The sequence below is a fragment of the Protobothrops mucrosquamatus genome, unplaced genomic scaffold (genome assembly GCF_001527695.2).
Source record: "Protobothrops mucrosquamatus isolate PMUCROS unplaced genomic scaffold, P.Mucros_1.0 scaffold47, whole genome shotgun sequence".
Taxonomy (NCBI): Eukaryota; Metazoa; Chordata; class Lepidosauria; order Squamata; family Viperidae; genus Protobothrops; species Protobothrops mucrosquamatus.
Genome location: NW_015386429.1, coordinates 1,651,415 through 1,668,934, shown reverse-complemented (window position 1 = coordinate 1,668,934; position 17,520 = coordinate 1,651,415). Strand labels below are relative to the sequence as shown.

Sequence of the window (17,520 nt, the reverse complement as noted above, 5' to 3'; positions counted from 1 at the left end):
CCCATCCTATCAGAGCGCAGCCAAGTTCCTTAACCAATCAGAGCAAACATCCACCCATTCAGAACACAACCAAGTCCCCGCCCCCTCATTTCAAACCCCACTGGCAGTTAAAAGAGAGAAACAGCAGACATTTCATATTACTCTAAGAAGCACAAAGCTAAAAGCACAAGCCTGATGATGATGAATGTGATTTCATCGATACGTCGCTATGATACTTCTAATCTTACACGGGAGAAAACCCGAATGACCAAAGACTCATATATATATATATGTACATATGTGTGTGTGTATGTGTGTGTATGTATATATGTTTATGTTTATAGTTCATAAGTGCTTAATAAACAATGTGTTGTCTGGGTCTTAGCTTAATAACGCATATTAAAATCCTAATCTCTACCCCGTTTTTCCAGCCATTGGTAAAATACTATACATCCCCTATTTGAAAATATTCTGTATCTTCTTTTTCTTTAATCTTTAATGTAAGTCTATCCATTTCTGCACATTCAACTATTTTCTTAATTATGTCATCTTCAGATGGCGTTTCTTCATTTTTCCAATGCTGCACAAAAACTTTTCTTGCTGCTGTTAATACATGTACCATTAAATATACATTTTCTTTCTCATATTTTCCTGAAATTATAACTAATAGAAATAGTTCTTATGGTTTTTTAACATTTTTTCTAACTAAGTATGAATTTTTGTCCAGAATTTTTTCTGCTTTAGGGCATGTCCACCAAAGATGATAATATGTGCCTGGTTTTTGCCTACATTTCCAATAATTGCTAGACATATTTTTAAACATTTTTGCTAGTCTAGCAGGTGGTAGGTGCCATCTATAAAACATTTTATACAGATTTTCTTTATATGCAATTGCAATTGTTGTTTTAGTTTCTTTCCCAAACTGCAGCATTTTGAACATTCTCTCAAGCCTCACTGGTGGAGGAACAATAGTCCTGCTCTTGTATTTCAAATCCCCTCCTTCCATTGCAAATAGAGAAATAGTACCAGGTGTAGCTTTCTGGAGATCATATCCATATCTGTTAATGCAATTTAGAAAAGCTAATGCAATCCTAAGTTCTCCAGTACAGGAGATGGAGAATCCACCAATGGGTTTTCTCTGTCTGCCTGCTCTTGAGACCAAGTAGCCAAACTTGACACGCCCCCTGTTGCTAGGAGATCCAGTCTTGACTTGGTCTCAAGCTCTTGAAGACGTGTCAGGTTTGGCTCTCAGGTATTAGACATCTAGCAGGTTAGAAAAACCATTGGTGAATTCTCCTTGCCTCATACCTTCACAGTCAGGTTAGTAGACATATCTAGGAATTTTCCCCAACTGGGAATTTTTTTGTTTTTTTCCCCAACTATCCTTCTGCAGTGCTGGGCTCAGCACTACCTCAAATCGGCTGATATGAGGCTAGAAGGGTGGGGGTGGCGGCAGCTACAGCTTCCCCGTTTCTCTTCCCCAGGGCTCTGGGGAAACTCTCCTCACTGGCCATTCCCTCGTTAGGCTAGCGCTGCCGTAACGACCTCAGAATTTTGCCTTCTGTGTCCTTCGGAGCCGTTTTTCATAGCTGCATGATCACGGGTGCCATTTTGGTGCCAAAAAAGGCAACAAACGTCATTTTTTAAAAAACGGAGATGTTTTCCAGAGCGATTGGAGACATTCCACTTGCCAGCTTCCCGCGCAGCGAATAACACTACGGTTACCTTTACAGTTAACAAACTTGCCTTCGAAGGCCTGATGGACATCCAGACAGACCCGAAGGTTGCAGCCGCCATTTTGGTTGCTACCGAAGGCAACGAAGATTCAAACGGATCTCTCCTTCCTGTCACTCCGTGGATTTAGTGGCTCGGTTGCTCAATCCTTTAAGTAACCAGGCTCCCGCTTATATAGCAAGAGCTGGCCTTATCTCAGCCCTGACCATACGAGCAACCACTGCAGGTTCCCGCAGCCGCCATTTTGGATGCACCTCGCGGGCTTCCTTCCAGGACTCATAAGCCTGCGTCCATTAGTTGCAGTCCCAGTAATTCACAGACTAGGCTGCAACGGGCCAGGAAAGTGCGTGTCACACTGGTGTTGCTGCCACAAGGTGAGGTGAGGCAGATGGGGCCCCTATGGCCAGACCACTCTCCACTTGGCGACTTCCCTCGCCATTTCAATGACCTTTTCCCCAGCAGCCTGGCCCCACAGATCATTTGTGTGGCAATGGCCGCCTCGTCTTCCTCCTCCACCTGTCACTTGGGTCCTGTGGCACTGCATTGTGCTGACTGCTCCCCATTCACCGCCTATATTGTATGGTTTCAATTGCGGCAGCTCTGGAGGCTGGTGGTAGCTCTCTGAATTGTCCTTGGGCTGGCCCCCTTTGTGGCTTTGCCTACATAGCTACGGGAGAATTGGCTGGAGTCATGGCAGCGTGGTTTTCGGAGCGTCCCTGCTGCCAGCCCTGGTATAACTTTCCCGTGGCTGTGTGGGCAAAGCCACAAACCCACCCAGGGATGATGCAGAGAGCCTACCACTGGCCTTCAGAGTTACTGCCAATGAAATCATACAATACAGGTGGCCAACAGAGAGCAGGCAGCCTGATGCAGCACCGCAGGACCCAAGTGGCAGGAGGAGGAGGAGGAGGAGGAGGAGGAGGAGGAGGAGGCGGCCATTGCTGGGCAGATGATCTGTGGGGCAGGACTGGCAGGGACCGAAGAAAGCCCCTCCAGCAGCAGGTGCCATCACTCTCCCTAGCTCCAAAATGCTGGAGGGGGACCAGGTAAGGCGACCAAGCCTCCTCCGCCCATCCTCCATAGCATGGCAGTCTGGCTCAGGAGGGAAGTAAAAGGGAAGAGGCGGAGCAGGCAGCCGGGTCATTGAATAGGTGGGGGAGGTTGCCAAGTGGGGAGTGGCCTGGCTGCGGGGTCCCTGAGGTAAGCAGGTACGGGGCACATTGGGCAACTCCATCTCCCCACCTGCCTCACCTCTACTTGAGGCAGCACCAGTGTGACACACAGCTCTCTGGCTGTGAGCAACCAGATGGTGGGATGGAGTGGGCGGCCGGTCGCAAAATAAGACATCCCTGAAAATAAGCCCTAATGAGTGTTTTGGTCCCCCCAAAAATATAAGACTGGTTTGATATTTGGGGAAATATGGTATCAATTACATAAAAAGGAATTAAAGATAAGTAAATAGCTGCATTGATTCAAATTGAAGGAAAATCAGGTTAATAACTTCAGCTGTCACCAAACCAACTGGAAGACTTAGAGAAATACATGTCAACTGTTACTCTGTGGTTACATTACATAAACAGAATGTTTACATTAGCAGAAATTGTGAAGAAAAACCTACATTGAAAAAAAAATAGCATAATATATGGAAAGTCATTTACTTATTTTAATTTATGGGTATCATTCTGGCATAAATCATATTTCTGTGATTCTCTGATATGGCTTGAATACCTTTTGATGTGCATTTTGTTCACTAAAATTATTCACCCAAATATAAATATTAATAAGACTATTAATACTTTATTCCATGGGATTAAGTATTTGAAAATATACCAAGTCAGAATAATCTTGCTGGGGGAGATACTACTATTTCAAGGAAATAAAAGAATTAGAAACTGTTGTATGATCCTTTGCAGTTCCCTGAGAGGACTATACCATATGCCGATCAGCTGTTATGATTGAATTAATAGACAATGCAAAAATAACCATTTCTTTATTAATTCCAATTAAAAAACACTTGACACCTCTAATCCATTTTTCACCAGAGCAGCCAAGGCAAAATGATATATAGCTTTTGACAGGGCTTTTTTTCTCATAGAACGCCCAGAACGGCACCTTTTTTGGATAAAACCTTGTAGGGTAGGCAAGGCAGGTTGTATGACTTGTGTGAGTTCCGGCACCTTTTTTTTTTTTTTTAGAAAATAAACACTGGCTTTTGATTCAGCTTTTCTAACCCAAGAAATTGTAATACAATCACACTATGAGTGCAGATAAAATCTAGCCAGAAGGATTATAGGCACGAAGTTTTGCAGTAGTCAATACATTAAATTTGCATTGAAAAATAATGGGTATTTGTTTTATAAAGTGACCTCATTGAAAAACTCATAGGTGATTTACACTCTAAGGTTTTTTTTAATCTTCCATCCTTTCTCTTTCTTTTGAAAATATGTTTAATATTGAACATTGAGAATGTTTTAGTATATTTGAGAAACAATGAGAACTATTGTCACTAGTGCATGTGGTATTACTGATTAATATTAATTGTGAGAGTAGCTAGACTAAGTCATAAAAGGCATAATCAGAAACAGAATAGTAATATTAATAGAATTCAAATTCTTCCATATGTTAAGCATTGACTGGACCATGCCTGTTATGATGATTAATGTGAAGCTGTCATTTCTGTCAGCCATTTCTCAAGGTAGTATCTTTTTTCTGCCATATTGATTATCATTAAAAACAACAAAAATATGACTTCTAGTGCAGAGCTTGAGCTTGTCATTTAACATCTGAATAAGTCTGTCACTAAATATGGCTCAGTCTAAAATGACACCTTATAAGTTTGGAGTTTGGGTTAATTAATAGCACTAAATAAAAGTGTCCCATAAGAGGATGCTTTGGCATCATTTGGAGAACATGGAGCAGTGCTTAATTATTAGCTATGTGAAATGATATTTTTATTTATTTTTAACGTTGGAGATTTTATTACTTTTCTCAGACATTTTTCTCTTCTATAAGGCTGATCAATATTGCTTATTTCTAAAGTTTACCTAGAATTTTAGTCCTAATTTATGGAGTCCAGAATGACATTTCAGGGGCCATTCTGTTCTTTTGATTTCCCCCTCTAAGCCTTTAGAAAGTATTGAGCTTGGAGTTGCCCCTACAACAGATCCTGCCTTCCTCTAAGTTCTGACATTCTTTATGTGGTTAAGAAAATTATGAAAGAGGGCAAGTGAAGCATTAGGCAGGAGGATGTTTGACAGGCAGTGAGATTCCAAATAACTTGTATTTCATCCTTCTTCTGTGCCCACTTAGAAAAATATGTAGACCAGCTAATAGGGGAATTGTCCAGTACAATAACAACTCATGAAGATAACAGAGACCAAAATATTTCTCTGCCCTCATTTATTCTTCACCAGGGATTTGGAAAAAATCAAGTGCTTTGATATCAGTGCATTATTACATTGCTTAAGAGATAAAGTAACTTATTCTGGCGCTATATACAGAAATGATATATGCATTTCCATCTTAAGATGTTCTGTGTTACAGAGCGAGTTTACCTTTAAACAATATCTTGGGGTTTTAAATGAACATACCATTCCTGTAATTTTACCTGGTTAAATCATACTGTTCTGGTTAAAGTATTGGTAATTATATGTCTATATTTGCAAAAGCAACTCAATGTCCAACTGATTGTATGAAGGCTAAAGCTGATGAACATAACAATCTTGTCTCACTGCTTTTCATAGCTATTAAAGCCAATATTGCAAAGTAAATCCCACAGGAAGAAAGAAGCTTCTTCCTTACAGAGCTAATGTAATTTGAGAAAGAAATTGAAACATAATAGCCCAGAGACAACTAAAATGTCTTAAGTGACTTTTTAAAAGATTACTCTTGTTATTTTACTCTTGGATTTGATTTCAAGAAATTACAGTATTGCCAAGAATGCTAGCTGATATAATTTTAAAAAGTAAAAAATATTTAAGTATTTATTTAGCTAGTATGTTTTGTAGTTTGGCATTTGTTCAGTTTTAATCTTCATAAATGGATTTTTATACATATTTAAACAGTGTTTCATTTCCATGCTGCTGGCACAGGGTATCAGAATGAATGGCATTGTAAATTAGAATTGTGGCAGGCAACTACCTGAAAATTGTTACATTTGATTGAAATTCATTTCAAAGGTAAATGCAGAAGATGAGCAAGTTGAATGAATGAAGGTTAGTGGTATAAAAGGATAGAGAAAATTATTCTTCTACATGAACTTTTATTATTTTTGAAACAGTGAATCTTCTATAAGAAACATAATGTGCTTTTCTTCTATATTTCCAGCTGACTTTGGTCTTGCAAAGCAAAAACAGGAGAACAGCAAACTCACTTCAGTTGTTGGAACTATTCTGTACTCTTGGTAAGAGAATATTAGGTTTAGAGTTTGGAAGTCTTTTTTCTAATTACTTCTTGTGAATGTACCAAGATATGAGTAGCAGACGAAATGGTTATGTTCCGATGACATGATATGCCATGGTATAGATAACCGGCAAATACATCTGCTTGTGCTTACTGGTAATAGCTTTTGTGAGGTTGAATCTTGCCCTATTTCTGCTACTGATGGGGATTAGCTATGGGTTACTAACAAAGTTCATCTGTTGCTAAAGTGTGTTTTGGCTTAAGTCAAGGACACATTTGAAAGTTAGAGTTATAGACACTCACAAAACGGCTGGCATGGTGGGTCACCACTTTTTACAAAATACCTCTAGTCTAAGTTTGTTTTTATTTATATTCTGACTTTAATATTTATTATAAATAATTCAAGGTGGCAAGCACACCTAATATTCCTTTCTCTTCCTACTTTCCATGCAACAATAATCTTGTGCTGGAGAATGCCTGGCCTAAAGTCCCACCACAGCCAGCTTTCATGCCTAAAGTAGAATAGTTCATAATCTCCTGGCATGATGCCTTAACTACTATACCAAAGTATTGGCCAAGCTACCTTTTATAATTCCTTCTGGTGAATTGGCCACATTTCAAAACAAAACATTTTGTTCACCTTTTAATTTCTAAGAATGGCTCAGGGTTCTGTATGTGACCCTGAAATATTGTTGGAAATACAGATAATGTTTAAGGCTGGAACAGGCATAATTTGTTTTCCTCTCATTGCCAGTCACTGTTCTGCCTCATTATTGAGGCTGAAGAGCACCCTTACTATTTTATTGCAGATTATGTTAAGGAAAGAAAATAGTGGATCCTCTAGCTACATTTCCTCTTGCACCGAGTATCATCTGCCAGCAATAAAAAAGCTTTATCAATAAATCTCCTTAATGTACTGTATACTGGAGCAGAATTGGGCAAATACAGTCAAGTCTTTCTTTCTAGGGAAATATGCATAGAGTACATATTCTTGGGGCTTTTTTTCCCTGGAAGGATACAATTAGCTGGGTGTTGTTGTTGTTGTTGTTGTTAATTGCGAAGTCGTGTCCGACCCATCGCAACCCCATGGACAACGTTCCTCCAGGTCTTCCTGTCTTTGCCTATTCCTATTACGTATTCCTGTAAATAAATTTCCTTTTCATGATAGTTATAAACTACTTCAGTTATTATGCTCAAGTCAGATGCCTGTTCTTATGAAAGCTGATGTGCATGTCCAGAACTTACATCTCTTAACAGTTCTCAGGGGAAAGGAACAGCCTAAACTAGCCAATAAATCCTGACCTCTGATCATCATCCAGACAAATACTAGATCACATGTAAAGCAAGAGGAAATCAGGGAAGGAAGGAAAACATTTTAAATTTGGAACAGTTAAAAATATCTTTAAGCTGTCTCAGCTGTGGGGTGGGAGATGAAAACAATGTCATAAGGACATGTAAAAAAATATGATTACCCAAACTGCAGTTAGGGAATTGCAAAAAGGAGCTCTTACCAAACATAATTTTTAAGCAAGGTTAAAGAAATCTCCATTTATAACAGTCACCACAATCTTCCTGTGCACTAAGCCTGGTGATGACCAAAAATAGAACATCTTTGCCGTATTGCATACTGTATGTATTGACTTTTATTCACCAGGTCTCAGTGTTGACCTTCACACATTAATTCCCATTAATATTAAACTTTTAAATAAATTGCCTTTATTTTTGTACTGTTTAGATCACTTTTATATATTATAACATATAGATTGTTTTTAAACATGCTGTTTAAATACTGTCTAATAAATAAACAGTTTAAGAAATTTCCTGTGTAATTTTTGATGCCTTGATGCTGAAATATGATGGTACTTGCAGGACTCTTGGGAATGAAAAAGAGGGCTTCAGAACTAAATTTGATGGGTCACAGATTGAAATGTATAGTAATGTATTTAGCCAGTTACTCTCTCTCTCAAGTCCATCCATTTCACAGGATTATTGTTCTGGACAAAATAGGAGGAAGGAGTATTAGATAGATTCACTGTCTTGTATTATTTATAAAAATAATGAAATGGGATTAAAATGAAATAAATAAATGAATGTATTTCTTGTTCTGTGCCCTTTCTCATTCTGTACTGAAATGGTAATATATTCAAACGGATCATAATTTGTGCTATTTAGAGTTTCTTTTGAAACTGACTTTGAAGTTTCAGTTTTGAGGCTAGCCACTAGTTGGGAAAGATTAATTATAGATTTAACTGTATTTTGATGTAAGGTATAATCCTATGTGTAGCTTATTTCTTTATTATTTGATTTCTCCTGGTTTTATTTTGTACAACTTATTTCAAAATACCAAAGGAACTTTGTGTTTCAATGAACTTACCTTAGTATACAAAACCCTCTCTTCTTTGAGATTTTCAGGGACACTACTTTATGTTATCATTCAGCCTATTGTAACTTTTTTCAGCCTCATTCCATTTTTTATTATAATTTCTTCCGTAATTTTTATTTATTTAAATATTTATCCCACTTTTCATATATAATATGAAGAAGTCCTTCTTCTCCTATTTTTCCCCACAAAAACAACCCTGTTAAGTGAGTTAAATTGAGAAAGAATGACTGAATTCACAGTGACCTGGTTTTTAGGCCAATATCTTAACCACTACAACAAACTTGCTCTCATTTTCTTATTTCTTTTCTTATCAAATATTAAATAAAACAGAATTTGGTGCATTGCTTTGGGAATGCAAATCTTATCATCTACAAATTATAAAAAATAGTTACTTATTATAGAAATTTACTAATTTATCTAAATATAAAAGAGAAACATAAATTTGAAAAAAAGTTAAGCTAGACAGTAACTACAGGTTTGTAACCAGGGTACTGGTGATTTTTCTTCTTGATTAGAATATGAGATATGTGACTGAAACTTTTATGAATAAGTTCACTTCTTGTAGAATTCAAATTCTATTGATTTCATGTTATTTCTTTGACAATGAAATAGAAATGGTTGCCTTTGCCTTCTTCTGGAATGCTTTTACATCCTCCCAGACTATCCTTTAGCCACTTCCAAAGGCTAACCAATTCTGGCTCTGTTTAGCCTCTGGATTAATGTAAGATTAGCTAGCTGCTGCCATGGTACAAAAATGAATGAATTTATTCCATACTCATCGAAGGGTATTATCTAGACTGTTTGCTACAGTTTTACAAAGCTGTAGTTTAATTTTTATATGTTAATGTTAAATTAAAGTTCTAAGTGGAGGAGGGTATTAATCCAGCATTTTAGAACAAATAAATAAAAACTGGTTGCAGCCAATCAAGCTCCCAAAAATGGAAGAGACATCTGATTACATTGCAGACAATTGCCTTAGAAATGTGAAAAGGCAATTATTAAATTATTGCATTAAAAATTTCGCTATTGATAGGATACCAACAAGAAATTCAAGTAATTGCAAGCTTGTTTGCTGCCTTTTGTAAAATAACTAGTGTTGACAGTTTTGATTATGGTTCTGACAACAGGAGCAATGATGCTGCCATGTTAGGATTACAGGGGTGATAGGAGTGATACCTGGCAGGAGCTTCAATTAGCTGTTTTTAGACTAAAGGTCACATAGAGATGGAGAATAAATAAGCAAAAAAAGAGATAACAAGGAAAACTTGGGTGAAAGAGAGAACAATTCATAAAGAGAAAGGAAGACTCAAAGAAATATAAGAGGATGGGGGGGAGACAGAATGATATATTGTGAAAAAGTGAGAAAAGGAGAGAAAGAGAAAAATTGAATGAGAAGGGGCACAGAAGTGGAAGAATGATAAAAGCAAGAAAGACCAAGCAAAGGAGAGAGAATGATTGACCGAGAGACTGATTGAAATAATCCTGAGTTCTGTGAAATGTTGGGGTTCTTGTCAATATAGAAAATAATCAGTCCTGCTTTACTGCAGAAAAATCCATCCCTCTCAGAGATGAGGTTCTGACAGATATCCAAACTCATAAATCTAGGCATCTTCCAAAATTTGCTTCCTTCCTAATAATCCATGTTAGGGATAGTAATTAGCGATTCCCCCCCCCCTAGCAGGAAATCCAACCATCACTTTCCTTAAGTTGTCCTACATTAAAACTGAAAGAATAGCACCAGCTTGGCTGTCAGAATTATACTAGCATACTTTTGTGCTGCAAGACTGAGGAAATCACAAGTAATTTTAATAGGCTAGGTTGGAAATCGAATAGCCATTATCATTCTACATAAACTCTGAATTGTTTGTATTTTTATAGATTTTTTTATAAACTCTTCAGGATTTTGATGGTAACGTATATTTGCTGACCTTTCCTCTGTCCTTTTTGTATTGCATATAGTATTTTGTTTTCATTTATGCAGCCCTGAAGTTGTAAAGAGTGAACCATATGGTGAGAAGGCTGATGTCTGGGCTGCAGGATGTGTTTTATATCAGATGGCAACACTCAATCCTCCATTTTATAGTACCAACATGCTCTCCTTAGCAACTAAAGTATGCAGGTTTGCTAAATGAAATTATACCATTTACTTTTGCCTATTTGTTTCATTTAATTGCTTTTTTAATCCTATATTTGTTATACCGCGTGGAAAATGTTCTGCAGGCAGAAATCCTGCATTTCATTAGGATTTTATAGCAGGTCTAGAGAAACAGTTTTGATAATTATTCTGACATAGATAAACTGCTAGATTATATATATGAAATATTCTCCAGATGCCCTAAATTAAATACTGGACTAAAAGTTTTGATGATTTTGGGCCTAAGAGGCGGAAGAGCTCAATTTCTTTAACTTTTCCCCTCTTCTTTATTTATGAGATCTGTAGTATTCTCTGAGCTTGGTGTTTTTCCTGGAGATGTCTTAATATTAAACTAGGCAACATCATCAGCCTAATTTGGTAATGAAACGTTTGCAAGAAAACCACCAAGCTCAAAGAGCACCAAGGACCCCACAGTTCACTACTGAGGTGACCCTGAGGACACAGACAAACCTCCAAGTGGCCTCAGTGATTCTCTAAAAGTATGCAAATAACCAGCTGTCTTCTTGGATGAGAAGCAAAATATCTCCAAAGAAAAACAAGAAAGTCCAGTTACCTCTGAAAAAGCACCTTTAGGACAACCATAACCTGGATGACGGAGAATCTCCACAGACATCTAACATTGATCTGTGATCCAATGGCAAGTGCTATGTCCCCTGTAGTTTTCAGAGAATTAAAATAAATCAAAACTAATAATATTCTTCTTCATAGTCTGCAAGATTGCTTAATCCTCAGAGTTTATACTTATGGTAAGAATTTATAAAATGTGACATATATCTTAAAGAGGTTCAAAATTAGCTTTTAAAAGGCATAGTAATCTCAGGTATGAAGAATTCTCTATAAAGAAACCTACAGACTAGAAAAAAGTTGACAATTATTTAGCTGCTTCATAATTTATTTCATCAAATCACAATTAAGGTCTATTAAGGGGCTGTTCCTACTATTGCCAGCCAAGAGGCAGTGCAAAGTTATTTTATTGTCTTCTCTTTCTCTAAAAAAAGAGAGAGAAAAAATGAGGAAAACCCTCCAGAAGAATTCTAAATGAAAAAACTTCTGGAACTCCTGTAAAATCCAAAAATATATTCATTGCACAAAAATGCTTCATACGGAAGAACCATAGCTTTGGAACTTTGATGTTAATCTGTAAATCTCTAAATAGATTAAGCATGATTGAGGGACTATGTCTCTTATACAACTGCTTGGACATTAAAATAATAACAACAACAACAACAACAACAATAATTTTATTGAATGTGCACCAATCGGCATACATCAAAATGAAATTTTGTTGCATACATCTCTCAAAGGGCCACCACCTCTGATATACACTCTTTGTTCATGGCCAACTCAAGTTTCAGAACATCCATTTTAGTCTCTAGGGAGCGAATGATGGCAAACAGGATAGATGGAAATGGAGCTTCATGTGGATTAGCCCTCAAATTAGCTTATGGTCCTGCACGACACCCTCACCTCCTTTCCTTTTTCTGATGCTGTCTCTTCCACCTTTTCCTTAAAGGAGCCTCGGTCCTTTTCGCCCTTGGAGCACGCTGCTTTTGCCACCGCCTCTAACTCCTCCAAAAGCCTTTCTCCTTTCCTCTGGGCCTGCCGACAGCCTCATCCAGTTCATTTGCTCCATAAGCTCCGGGACCTCTCCTCTCCTCCTTCGGAAACAGTCCTGATTTGCAATAGAATCCATTGCTGTGCCAGCAGTCAGATCTTGCTGCCAGCAGAACAATTTCAAACAGCACAAACGACTTTTAACGGTCTCACCAACAGTTCCGAAGCAGCTAAAAACTCGTCATACTAACAAAGATTGTCGTTCATATGTTAGTTTAGTCCCACTACGTTGCTCAAACACATTAAAACCTTCCCGATTATGTGGCCTATATCCCTTATATCCTTCCAAAAACTTTTCACCTTTGAGAGTCAATGCAGCCGCAGCTGATCCAGGCGCTGGCATCTTAGAATCCAGAAAATCTGGAAATTATTTCTTATGTTGCTCCTGCATCACATATCTGTCCCAGGCTATGCCTTCCCTAGGATTTGGATGAGACTTCATTATCTTTACCATTTGAAAATTAGCTAAGAAATTATTTATTCCACAAGGCTTCTCATTGTTAATTATTTTTTTGCCTTGTTTCAATTATTTATTTTAATTTCCACATTGCATTCTATATTTTAATTATGATTAAAATATATTTTGTATACTTGATTGAATAGAAAGATGGATATAAATTAATTAACTGCATTTATTCAGATGAAATTGTGGGTCCAATTGGCAAAGGAATGCTCAGGACTGTATTGGTTGGAAACACGCAGACTTCATTCTGCAGTGCATAAATAATAGCTATGATGATGATGAAATATGGATCATTATTTAAATTTTTGATTATTTTTGAATGAGTTCCTTATATGAGTATCATATTCTTAAAGCAATTTATTTACATATAATCAGATGTAAAACTGCACATATATCTGTTTTCATTGTTTGTAAGTGACAGCTATAAGAGGAAGCTAATTATGTGAAATATGCCATGCAGATCAAATAGAAAATTACAATATAAAAATCACTTTAAAAATGACAACAACTATTTATTTTGCAGATAGTAGAAGCTGTTTATGAGCCAGTGCCAGGAGGTATGTATACTACAAAGATATCAGCTGTCATAAAAAGGTAAGTATGGTTTTAAATTAGAGCGTTTTTCCACTTTTATTAATGAACTTATTTGATTTAAACAGCATTCAGTGTTTGCTTCTTTATTTATTTTATTAAATAATAAAATAATTTATTTAATAATTTATTCAATAATATTTATTTATAATAACATTTATTAGTCAACTGCAACAGGCAGCTTTACTTAGAACAGCTTACATTCTGCAATGATATCTGTAACAACATCAAATATCCACAACTGCCTATCCCAGGTCCTTGGAAAAGACTCAATAAGTAGACAAAAATGCCAAATCTAGTCTAACATCTGGCTGACTGTGTGACAAACCAAAATATTTATTTATATTGCACTTAAAAACTGTGGGGTCCCATCAGGGTGGGGTGGGAAAGGTGAAGGGCCACTGTAGGATCCCTGTGTTAGGTTGTAAAGGTGAATGACTGCAGGGGCACTGCAGCTGCCATAAGTTTGAACTGAGTCATATATAGCTTTTGGTTTGTGTGTGTGTCTTTTGTAACTTTGAATGGCTGTTAAGTGACTAGTCATAACTTGAGATCTACCTATAAAGAAATATCAATTGAATTTGAATATACAAAGTAGTTAAATTAAAACCTAGCGATTATAACTATAAGGAATTAGTGGTAATCAGTAATTGCTTTCCAATAAAAATAATAAACTAGACCTTATATCACTTATTAACAAAATATAACTAATTAAATAAAATTAAATTAAACAATATGCATTATGTAAGCATTAGAGGTATGTTACCAATCCAGAAGTTACAAGTCCCCAATCAGAGGAATATTTCTACTTCTCAAAATCAAATTTAAAATAAAACAAAGTAGTATGCTTTATTTTCTCATTTCTAATCAATATTTGTAAGGAGAATTTGTTCTAATTCTATGATTTCTTTGAGATCCTTTAACTAATCTTTCTAGGACAGTTCAATAAAGAGAAATATCTTATTGTGCATAGGATTAACTATGGAGGACTTGCTGAGACATGCAGGGTAGAAGGTTGGAGATCCCAAATACCTTCTTTTAGAAGCTGTGCAGGTTTTCATTCCTTTGTTCCATCTCCTGCTGTAAAGTAACAAAGTGGTAGCTCCTGCTGCCATCACTTCTAAGCAGTACCTCACTGGCATCTGTCTTCTAACTCCGGTGACCCAGAGTGCTAACACTGGTTGCTAACTTTATAATAATTAAAAAATAAAAATGAGAAACTTGAATTTTATCTATAGCATCACCTCATAATTATGTAGCTTATAGATATGATGTCTATAGGATTGAGAGCTTTTCTCAAGATATAAACCAATCTCACAAAAAATAAAAGAAACAATCTATATTTTAAAAAGCTATAATAAAGCTGTTTAAGTATTAAAATTATTTAATTTTAAGGACAAGGAAGAGGAAGTATTTCTCATGCTCGCCACCTTGAGTTATTTATAGAAATAATAAAGGAATAAAAATATCTATATAAAATGCAGAGATTTGGTTTTGAAAAAGATCCTCCAAGAATCTACAGAAAGATTTCCAGGTGATATTATTACAAATCACAAATAGATTCTAAATTTAAAATAGTGTCTGAACTTCTCTGGAAGAAAAAATAAGGACTGAAACTGAATATTTAATTTCATAAATTATACATGGAAATAAAAAGACAAAACATGAAACTTTAGCATTCAAATGCAAAGAGAGATCAAACTTAGCACAAATTTATAAATAAAATAGATAGATTTCAATACATTTTATATATTTCCACAGAAATATAAGAGTCCTGAAAAAGACATTTCCTTAACTTCAAATAAGTGGGTTTTATTTTATTGTGCCATAAAAAGCCATGCTTTTTCAAGTTTGGGGGAAATTACACGTTAATTAGAGATTAAAAATGAAAATCCTACAGACAATTTCTTGTTTGAAAAAGGCTAAATGGTTTTTTTTCAGCAGAAAGAAAGGCTAGGATATCCACCTATATGCATATGACAGAGAAATTAAGGAGATCTCCAGGAAGGAAAAATGCCTCCCAGCAAATTAAATTTTAAATTAAATCAAGCAGTACCTATTTTGACAAATGTGTATAGCAATGGAAGTAATCAAGGGTTAAATATACAGTTCTTCAAGATGCAAAAGAAAGAGGAGGATTGCCTGATTCCAAATTGTATTTTGTAGCCTGCTGTTTGGCTTGTATAAAAGAGTTGTGCTGTTGAGAAATAGGAGAATGTTAGAATTAGAAGAACAGAACTTGAGGTTTAAGTGGCATGGCTTTTTATAGCACAATAAAATAAAATCAATGTAGATGTTGAAAATCATTGTTAAGAGTGCCATATTAAGAATGTGGAACTCAGGTTGTCCCCAAAAGTAGGTTTCATTATAGAAGCATTTTATAAAATAGCCATGGGTAAAGGGAAGTGATTAATGTAGCAAAATTATGGAGAATTTAAGATAAAGTCAAGAGAATAATTAATTGCAGGGGGATTTAGTTTTCAGTAATTTTCATGTGCACAGTTAAGAGAGTGATTTAATATAGATAAAAAGTAGGGAAATTGATCTACATAATGTGGAATTTGGAATTGAATTATGTACAACGATAAACATATGATTGCTAAAATGTATAAACTACATTGAGATTTGAAATGGAATAAGAACAAGTAAAAAAATGCAGGATAAAATGGGACAAGAATTTTGGTTACTATATACAGATGGACCAATGGGAGAGAATGTGGCTAAAGTGCTGAAATTCACATTGTTTTATACCAGTAATTTAAGAGATTATGTTTACAAAGTAATGTACTATTGGTGTATGACACAAGAAAAATAATCTAAAATGCATAAATGTACTTTTAATCAATATTGGAAATGTGAAAAACTTGAAGGGATATTTTGCCATTTATGATGGTCTTGCAAACATGCAAAAAAGAGTTGGATACAAATACACATGATGATGCAAACAATTTTAAAGATTAACATACAGATAAAGCTAGAACTTTTTAAACTGGGACTTATGGATAAACAGTTAGAAAGACTTATGAGATACTAGTTTTATATTGGAAACTGCATCAAGACTACTATATGCACAAAGTACAAAAACACTGAAATACCCACAATCAAAGAGTGGGTTTTAAATAGGGGCAGAATATTATATATTATAATGTTTTGTATCTTCTCTTGGCTTTGTTTCTTCAATTTGCTTTTTTAGTAAATTGCTTTCTTATAAAGGCTTTACTAGCATTCTATACTGTCCTTATATCTGGGTCTTTATTAAAGTTATTCTCAAAAAAATCTTTCATATTCTTTTTACAGTTTTCCATTATTGATTCCTTTTTGTAATAAAATTAGCCACATCTATAACTTCTAATTCTTCTCTTATAAGTCATTGGTTTATGAACTGGAACGGTCTTTGACACTATCTTCACTTTGTTAACACATATGACAAGATTTTTTAGAAATCCAAAGCACATGTATTCATGAAAAATATCTTACTCTAGACAAATAAGTATATTCTTTAAAATCTCAATTTTTATGTTGTCATACATTTGTAAGTTCATAGTTGTTCAACATTTTAAAAAATATTTTGGGTAATTTGCCTTGTGTTATTTTAATTCCTTTTATAGAGGTTCTATATTTTTGTGGGCAAACAATTTCATTCCAGTCCCAATAAACAGTTTTCATATCCATTAATATTTCCATAAACTCCTTGAAAAATATATCTTTGTTGTCATTTGGTGTATATAATCCTGGTTTCATTCAGGTTAATTTCCATCCCTTAGGTATCTACCATAATCATCAGTCAGTATCAGTTTTGGTTGTAGTTGTGAGTATACATACAAGACAACTCAAGTTTTCTTAGTTTTCCCTCCTAAGATAAATTCTTGTCCCAATGCTTATATATTCAATATTTTTATTTTTTCCTTATATATATATATATTCCTTTAAACAAATTACTACTTGTTTTAACTTTTTCAAATAATGAGATAGGATTTTAGAATATTTTATCCCACTTTTTTACCATATACAATTGTGGAAACATAGTTCATCCTCCTATTTTTCCAACAACAAATTTCTGATATGAATTGGGCTGAGAGAGAGTGACCTGTCCAAAGCCAGCTTTCACGACTAAGGCTAGGACTCCCTATCTCTGGGTTTCTAGGTCAACATCTTAACTATTGCTACTCTTTTTTTTTTTTTTTTTTGCAGAGAGTTGAG

The 17,520-nt window shown here is 35.5% G+C and overlaps 1 protein-coding gene across 1 annotated transcript in view; it reads left to right on the top strand.

Annotated features, from left to right (window-relative positions):
• The window catches only part of NEK10 (NIMA related kinase 10), a 113,143-nt gene that overhangs the window by 53,835 nt on the left and 41,788 nt on the right, over positions 1–17,520 (top strand). Inside the window, exons 24-26 of the mRNA XM_015811692.1 lie at positions 6,040–6,115; positions 10,479–10,608; positions 13,253–13,323. Coding sequence (XP_015667178.1) covers positions 6,040–6,115; positions 10,479–10,608; positions 13,253–13,323 — 277 coding nt within the window. The remainder of the gene's footprint in view (positions 1–6,039; positions 6,116–10,478; positions 10,609–13,252; positions 13,324–17,520) is intronic.